This window comes from Vollenhovia emeryi, unplaced genomic scaffold (genome assembly GCF_000949405.1).
Source record: "Vollenhovia emeryi isolate VEMERY1.0 unplaced genomic scaffold, V.emery_V1.0 DF939781.1, whole genome shotgun sequence".
Taxonomy (NCBI): Eukaryota; Metazoa; Arthropoda; class Insecta; order Hymenoptera; family Formicidae; genus Vollenhovia; species Vollenhovia emeryi.
In genome coordinates, this window is record NW_011966585.1 from 1 (window position 1) to 9,402 (window position 9,402).

The 9,402-nt window shown below is 25.7% G+C and overlaps 1 protein-coding gene across 1 annotated transcript; it reads right to left on the reverse strand.

Annotated features, from left to right (window-relative positions):
- Nucleotides 1-648: 648 nt before the first annotated feature.
- On the reverse strand, nt 649-7,889 carry LOC105556785 (baculoviral IAP repeat-containing protein 3-like). The gene is made up of 8 exons (XM_012003897.1): nt 7,840-7,889; nt 7,124-7,327; nt 6,731-7,049; nt 6,388-6,609; nt 6,200-6,256; nt 5,601-5,705; nt 3,524-3,616; nt 649-1,324 (listed from the first exon to the last, which is right to left on the reverse strand). Exons 2-8 carry the CDS (start codon nt 7,268-7,270, stop codon nt 1,032-1,034), a joined length of 1,236 nt encoding a protein of 411 aa, XP_011859287.1. The 5' UTR covers nt 7,271-7,327; nt 7,840-7,889; the 3' UTR covers nt 649-1,031.
- Nucleotides 7,890-9,402: the final 1,513 nt, after the last annotated feature.

Sequence of the window (9,402 nt, forward strand, 5' to 3'; positions counted from 1 at the left end):
TTTCTTAAATAATTATAAACAGAGAAGTAGAGAAAGTTACATAAATTGTTATACAGGTTCTCTTGTCCACATTAAGTATGTCAACGTCTACGTGTATTTAATAAGAATGTTTCAAACAATAGTAAGATTATGTTGTAAGATTATGGAGAATATTAGATGATACTATTGGTTTGATCTTGAATAATCTTTTGAAAGTTAAAGTCACCTTGAATGTTTTAAATAAGAACTCCTATTTTTAGTTTCTTAAAATGATTCCTTTCTACGTATAAAAGTGTTTAGGTGTCACACATCTCAAAAGCTAAATATCGAAAAATTGTGTGGTAAAATTTTTTAAGTTTTGAGAAGTACAATAGTGATAGCATAACTTCGAAACATTGATCAACTGTTATATTGATCTATTATATCGATCTAACTGTTGCATTGATTTAACTGTTATATGCAAATATTAGTTTCATCAATCAATTAATTTCATCATTCTGTGTATAAAAATATTGAAGTAAAATTATCGAAAAATGAATACTTTACAAAATATTTAACATTTATGTCAAAAAGTATTTTAAAAATGTGAAATATCTCGTAAAATATTCACTTCACAATTATTTTACTTTAATATTTTTAAATAATAGGAGGAATTGATTAATGGTATTAATATTACTAATGAATTGATAGTGATACTAATACTAATATTACCAATAAATTGATAAGGTAAAGTGATACTAATACTAATATACACATAGTTGGATCAATGTAATTGCAAAATGTAGTAAAATTTTTATATTTTTTTACATTTTCAAGGTCATACTATTATCACTATTCTTCTCAAAACCTGAAAAGTTTTGCTAAATTGTTTACAATATTTTGTCGTTTTCGAGATGTTCTGCTGTTGCATTTAAAGTAGGACATCCTGTATTCAAAATATCTCTAGATGAATACTGTTTGATAATAATAATTGTTTGTAAATGAAATTGCTAAATCAAATAGAATTTGAATGTACATATAATAAGCCTTAGGCATTTTTTACCCACCTTTCTTTAAGATGAAATTGTTTTTATGCAGTTATCGTAAGGTAGATTGCACATTGGACATCTCTTGTGCATTATATTATTACTGCAGCTGTCACACACACATAAATGTCCGCATGGTACAAATACATATAATGCTTTTTTACTTAAGCATATGATGCAGCTACCTGCTGGTTGTGGTTCTTTATTATCATCAATAAGTTTTTGTACATCGCATATCTTATAAAATGTTGTTTCAGGTGACGTAAGACTCTCATCAAAAAAAGAATAATCATCCTCTGGTATTCTATAAATTTCTTCATCTGTAAGAAATAAAAATAAAAATATTTTTGAAGAAGTAAACAAAAAATGAGTATATGCAAGTAAATACTATTTATATATAATGTATTATTATACAATGACAAATTTATATGTAATTTTTACGTAAATAAGTTTTATTATATAATAATTTTATGTATATACAATATTTTATAAAGCATTACAATGTGAGTAAGTAAAAGATATAAAAAATTAAGACAAAATTTTATTATTAGTTTTATTGATTATTATAAGATTATTATATTATATTATAAAAGTATCCTATTTTTACAAAATAAATAAATATTGTAATATTATAGCTCTCCATATTTAAAAGCGCCGCAAGTGGACTTTAGCCTGTGTTCACCCGATGGTGAAAGCAAAACGCCGCGTGCAGACTTTAGCCTGTCGACGAAAGTAACACACCGCGAGTGGACTTTTAGCCACAATTTATATACAAAGTCGGGAATCGGGAAAAGCAAGACGCCACGAGCGTGATATCGTCAATTGTGTAATACCAGTAATTGATTATTACTTTTTCTGATACAATATTCATTAATATTTAGTAAAATTGATTATTTCATTTCTGTATCTAAAATTGAGAAGAAAATAAAATGAATTCTTAATAACTTTATATTAATAAAAATATTTTTATTTAATGTTTCTTAATTCAATATTAAATTCAATATTAAAAAGCCATATTATAGTAAAGCTAAACATTAAAATATAAATACTTTAACAACTATCTCTAAAACAGATAATTGTATTTTTTAAATTAAGTCAATCATATAAATTAAATATGAAGTTAGTCTAAACACTTTTTAAAATAATGTTAATATAGACTTTAATAGCAATTCTAGAAATTATATTAATGAAATTGTTAAAACAAATGCAGTTAAACGGTACTATTCTATTAACAGAAATATATACAAGGTTTATTCTTTATAGCTACATTGTTACTGCACTGGAATTGTTCCTCTCTTCAACTAAGTTTCAAACATATACCTCATTTTTATATTTTTAATGTAGAAAGCGTAATCTATTACACAGGTACAAAGATTAGATCAATATATAAAAATTAATATTAATTATATTAAATGAATAAAACTTAAAAAATTTATATTATAAATTTTTTAAGTTTTATTAAAAAAACGTAATGTAAATATCAAGGTGGACAATTACATTTATTTTTAAAATTTTTTAAATTTTTATATACAAAGTGTAACATAATTCTGTAGCATAATTCATACCCATTACTTACATAATATTATTCTTTTTTTAAAAGTAATACAAAAATCTTAAAGCATTTTTTTAAGATACATAGTGAAGGAGGAATAATTAAGTATAAAGTTTACCAATTAGAATTACTATTTAGACAGGCATGTGTCCATGAGAAGAGCATTTGAAGTGTGTCCAAAATTGTGTGCAGTTTGTTTTTGGTGTTAAAGGTCCACAAACTTATACCCATAACAGTTCAGAGCGATTGATTTATGAAATGGATTAAATGAAAATAATTGCTTGTAAAGCTTTGTAGAAAAAAAGATTCAGAACTTTTTGTCTTGATTTTTAACAACAAATAATGCTATGTGGTAAACGCAAATTATATTGCACTCTATACTGATAAATAAAAAAAAGATCTTCATAGTAAAATTCTTTATACAGGATGTCCCAGAAAGTTTGATAACCCTTTTACTGATTCTACAGATTCTGTAGAACCTTCTAAGACGAAAATCCTTATGTAAAAATGTCGAGGTTATCATAGTTTCTGAATGGGAAGTGCTTATAGTTGGCTAATCAGTTTGCGGAAATTTCGTGCGCTCAGGCGTGGTGTATCGTGAAGATACACTCGCACATTGATTCAGTTTCTAGAAATTGACATAATTCTGAATATGACAAAGAAATTACTTAGAGAAGCGGCACCTTCACGATGTACCATACCCAAGCACGCGAAATGTCCGCAAACTGATTAGTCAACTGTAAGTGCTTCCCATTTAAAAACTATGATAGCTTCGACATTTTTACACAAGGATTTTTGTCTTGGAATGTTCTACAGAATCTGTCAGTAAAAGGATTATCGAGCTTTCTGGGACACCCTGTATATAAAATTATATTAAAAAGACAATACTTTCTTATATTTATATTTCATACATATTACTAAGGAAATAGTTATTATTAAATAATAAATTTTGTTATTAAAATATTACCATTTGTCCTATTTTCAATCATGTGGTCATTAGTGCTTTGCTCTCCTGCAGAATTTTGATTAACATTTAAATGTTGCTCCTCTGATGGAACATCTATAATGAAGAAATATAGGCAATTTACTTTATAATGTGTGATTAAAACAATTTAAGAATAAGTTTGTAAATATATGTTTTGATATAAAAAATAAGAAACTAAAATACAAAATAATCAACATGCACATATGTATTAACATAGACATATTTTAATATATGTGTAATTAATAATAATAAAAACAGAGAACACCTATTCCTTATTTTTGTCAATGAGGCAATGTATGCATGTATGCATCTATGTATGTATGTATGTATATAATGCACATGGTATAAAAGCAAAATAATTTATAATCATATGAATATGATAAGGTATAATCATAATAATTTAAATATAATATTAATTATTTTAAAATATAATAATTTATAATCATATTCATATGATTATCAATCATTTTGCTTTCTATAATACACACACGCACACGTTGTATGGCGTGTGCGTGTGTGCGTGCGTGCGTGCGTATTTTATATAAAATACATTACAGAGAAGATATTTTGCTATACAACTTAAAATAGATATTATGTATAATTTATAGATTTTTCATGAAAATGTACTGTGTATTTTTCGAAATATTTATAATATATGTATATATATATATATATACACATATACAGGGTTTACTAAAAATGTGGAAACCCTGAAATATGTATTTCGAAAAGTATATATTTTCATGAAAAACCTAGAAACTGTAATCTAGAAATTATACATGATATCTATTTTGAGTGATATAACAAAATATCTTCTCTGTATTTTAGAAAATGTTTTAAACAAAGTTGTAGAGTACAAAATAATATATTCAATGGTGTTAATAGTTTTACTTTGGATTCAGTCACCAAGATAAAGGTGGCTTTTTTTAAAAATAAGAATGCCGACTTGTATTAATTCCACAAATTAATTCCACTTTTTACTCCTCATATAAAAGTATTGAAATAAGATCATTAAAAAGTGTGTGAATACTCTATGAAATATTTTGTATGTGCATTTAATTGTGGACTTTTTAGTATAAAATGTGAAATATCTCACAAAGTATTTATTTTTCGACAATCTTAATGTTTTTATTATACATAGAATGATGGAAAAAATCGATTAATGCAGAAAACGTGTAGAAATATCTTTAATTTCGATTATATTTTATTTACATTGTGCAATTATATTAATCTAATTATATACAAAAATTAGTATTATTAATCAATTTTTGCCATTCTATGTATAAAAGTATTAAAATGAAATTATCAGAAAGTGATACTTTACGAGATATATTTCTCATTTACATAAAAAAATATTGGAATCAGATACAAAATACTTCAAAAAGTATTCGATGATCTTATTCCAATACTTATATGTAAAATAATGAGTGGAAAAATCAATTTGTAAAATCAAAATAAGACTACTAAAGAAACCAAACTTGACCTTGATCTGATCGTAGTAACACAACCCAAGATCAAATATTAAATATGACCAAATACTTGACCGTACACATGCAACTTTTGTTTGAAATTCTTTTTCTAAAATACATTATTCAGAAAATATTATACAGAAGATATATTTTATATATGACTACAAATTGGATATTTTGTATATTGCTAGTATAATTAAGACTACTGTAACTAACAATAAGAGAATTTAATTTTTAATTATAAAAATATATAAATTCCTTATGTTCAAATAGAAATAGCTAAGATGTAATTTAAAAATTCTTTTTTACTGTTGAAAGATTTATATGTCTATTTCATTTGAATTTACAATAAATGCAAAATATAGATAATACAGCATCAAAGAATATCTTTTTTACATAAACTATTTCGTGAAAAGATTTTATTTATGTAATGATTTACTTTATAGTCTAACATTATCATTCAAAATTATTATTCATTTTCTTGAAAAACAAAGTTAAGTTAATTAAGTTAAAAGGATCATGTTGAAAAATTTATAATAGTTAAAATTAAGTTATAATATAAATGTAATGCCAGTGAAATGCTATTTTACCTGAAGATTCAATGGACGGAGAAACTCCCTCTTGTCTTATTGTTAGTACATTATTACGAGAACGACGTCGTCTTTGACGAAAATTTTGAGGATATCTACTTTCAGCTAAACATGGAATAAATAAAGAAAAAGATAGTAATTTATCACTTAAGCTGCATATATGTACATACATCATAACTGGTTACAGTTCTACAATATGGAACCAACTATAAAACCTTACTTTTTTACTAGAGCAGATTTCTCAAAACATTAGAAATACAATTCTGCGTTAACATTATTTCAATTATAATGATCGAACTATAACTCTCTTCAAATACAATTCTATGTTATGTGCATTGTTAACATTACAAATAAAATTCTGTGTCATTGTTATATTAAATATAATAACCAAACTATAATTTTCCAAAAATACAATTTCATGTTACATGCGTTTTTTTACAGATAAGAATTGAATTATTTTTGCATAATACATACTAATACAGACTATCATGATCCCTTTGTAATACAGAATCAGAAATCACGAAAATGATGTTTGGTTCCTTATTGTATAGCTACACTAAATTGTTATACTAATTGTAAGCTAGGTAATTAATATTGACCTGATTCTGGAATTCTATCTGAAAGTAAACTCGCATCTATTTCTTCATTATCATTGGCTGCAATCAAAATATTACACAAATTAAAAGTAAAATATAAAAAGTTTGAATTATAGAAAGAAATTGGAAGATATTTCAAAATCTATTTATTATAGATAAATTCTAATAAAAAGAGTTATGTAAATATTTACCTTCAAGTAGTAATTCTGGTTGTTGATAATGTTCATTAAAGCGTGAAAACATACGTAAAAAATGTTCTAAAGAAATATCGCCATTCATAAGAGCATTTTGTCCTTCTTTAATTTGAATATTTTTTTCCTTATTAAATCGTGTGCGTGCTCGTCTAACACGTATATTATTTCGCAATCGAGAATAATCAATTTCTTGATTTGATATAATTTCCGATAAATGTTCTATAAAAAAATGTTAATGTACATACAATATGTAAATATATAATAAATATATAAATAAAAGAATACTATGTAAAAACTGTGAAAATATGTGTATAGCAGAAGAAACAAAATATATATATACCTAAAAATACCCATAGATTTGGTTTTGTACCAATTTTTTGATTCGCAATATGGTGGAAACTTTCCACTAAGTTATTTGTACGAACAGGACAATTATGCACAGATACTTTGGATGCTATAGGTAGCCAAGTACTACGCAAATAAGCCATGAATAATAATACATTTGGATAAGTTACAGAAATGCGATCTGCAACAATTTGCATAATGTTTAATGAATCCATAAATAAAGAACTAGGTGCTAATGCCATAGACATGGCCATAGATAACAATTCGCGAGGTGCACTTTTTAACTGCAGGCGTTGCCATTTTCTATAAAGCGCCTAGAACAGAAGAAAATATTTATTAGCATAATACAACATTATTCACTTCTTTAAATTATACTAAATATAGATACCTGTGAGTAATGAAACCAACAGCCATGAATAGAAGCAACTGGAAATTGTTCATTCATTACTGTTATAGCTGCCTTTTCATAATCTGACATAATAAATTTTAGATTTTCACTTAAACCAGGTGCAAGTGAAACAATTTTCTCCCACATTGTCTTATACAGAGAGGCAGAACGTACCTCACATAACACAAAAACTACCGCTATACCCTATATATCAATAAAATATTTCATAAAATTCACATATTCATAAATAGAATTCAGATGAAATTGCTAATGTAGCCAATTATTTGATAGTTTGCGCTGAGTGCTGAACAAAAGGAAAGTAATAAAAAGAAATAATGTAGTTAAGGTAAAAGACACAAATCCTGAACACATTTGTTCCTATTTTTAAACATTGTAATTTTAATCTTTAAATAAGATACAATTATAATACAATAATAAGTATTCTTTTCTTGTATCTTAAAGTTTTAGTTATAATTATAATATTATTATTCTTAGGTAAAAATTAAAACTACAAAAGTTTCCAAAAGTAAGTACATCTTAAGACATTGGTATTTATACTTTATATTATTCTATTTCCTTTCGGTCAATGACAGTGATAGTGATAGTGACAATGCTCTGCAAAAATGCTCAAATAGTGAACTACATTAATGACTTCATTTTAGCTCAATATGTATACTTCATACATATTACAACTAAAATTTTTTAGTAATACATACCGTATCAGCATACCGAATATGTATACTGTACAATTGTGCAATGTTTGGTTTTTTTGGAACAATCTATAAATATAAGTATGTATATAATTTTTGTAAATACTAGAAGATGATAAACATATATATACTAATGTATATGTTTGTATTAATATGTATATATATTTATATACTTATTTGTATACACACATATGTACATATATATCTATATTATATCTATAATTATGTATTATACACATAATTATATATAATACTTACGGAAAATGTTCCATCTACAAAAATTTCATTTGCTTCAGATAATAACTTTAATAATGTATCATTACTAAAAATAAGCGCTATTTTGTTATCAGGTGATATTGCACAGCCTTTATAGATACTACGTGTAGGTTCATATATCTCTAATTGTTGGTGCAAAGAATGTAAATTATTCGGAATCTTTGGGCGTGATTTTGATCTTTCACGACTGAAAATGGACTTCATATTATTGTATGAAATGTATGCAGCAGCTTCCAAATTAGTGCGACAAACTGTATCAAATATAATTTTGAAAGGTTTAGTTGTTTTTTTGCATAATTGAAGCATTTCTTTCTTCATATGGCTAATTTCAAGAATGTATAGTCCTTCTGGATGGTTGTGCAATACTTCCAAAGAATAAGATTCTCCTTCTTTTAATAATACTGCAGAACATTTCTCAGTTTTGCGTTTTGAACACCGATAAATATAATTATACCTATTGTCCTTACAATAAGTATAATTTTTGTAAACATACAATAGAGATCCATTTTGCTTTCCTTCTAATATCTCCATCTGGAAATATAACAAATAAAATTATAAGTTTATATATATTATAAATTATAAGAATTTAATATTCGATTATAAACCCAGCAGAAATTAGTATGTAATAATTGACTAATAATTAATCCTCATATTTACTTCAGCAAGACTTTAAAGGTTAGGAATCAATTAGATTTTATTAGTCACTAAGTAATTGCGAAGAATTGACTGCGATTAGCAGAGAAAACTGTTTTGCAACTGTTGTAAAAATCGTGAATCCAATTGATATATGCTTTTAGATTTAACCAAGATTAAGCGTATACGTCAATCAAATTCACAATTTAACAGCTCTACAAAGCAGCTTTTTTGCTGAATACAATCGTTAACTTCTGTTCAATTAAATTATTACTTTCTAAAGCTTCATTCCATTACTTAACTGCAAGTACTGAAAATGTATATAGTTTACATTACGTATATTAAAAATTTTCAGTACTGACAGTAAAATGCAGCCTAAAAAGATTATCTTCTATAATATCTTAATATATATTTAATACATCTAAATATCCCAGCAAACACAAAGTAACAGTTATATTGTTGAGTAGGAAATTTTAACTTACAGTTATATAACTGTTACTTTGTGTGTGTTTGCTGGGATATATCTTTAACATAAATAAATATCTTAATATGAATAATACCTATAACAGAAAGCACTCCAAGAGCGAACACGCGTTTTGCTTGATACCGTTTTGTTTGATACCATTTACAATAGGCCCGGTTTCACCAACGCGAGTTAAG

Bases quoted from the DNA above. Each gene is read 5' to 3' on its own strand.
- LOC105556785 (XM_012003897.1), bottom strand. From the start codon at position 7,270: ATGTGGGAGAAAATTGTTTCACTTGCACCTGGTTTAAGTGAAAATCTA. The intron at 6,257-6,387 runs GTAAATATTTAC...TTTTGATTGCAG, and splicing joins ACCAGAATTACTACTTGAAG to CCAATGATAATGAAGAAATA. The intron at 3,617-5,600 runs GTAAAATAGCAT...TCTTCATTATAG, and splicing joins TCCGTCCATTGAATCTTCAG to ATGTTCCATCAGAGGAGCAA.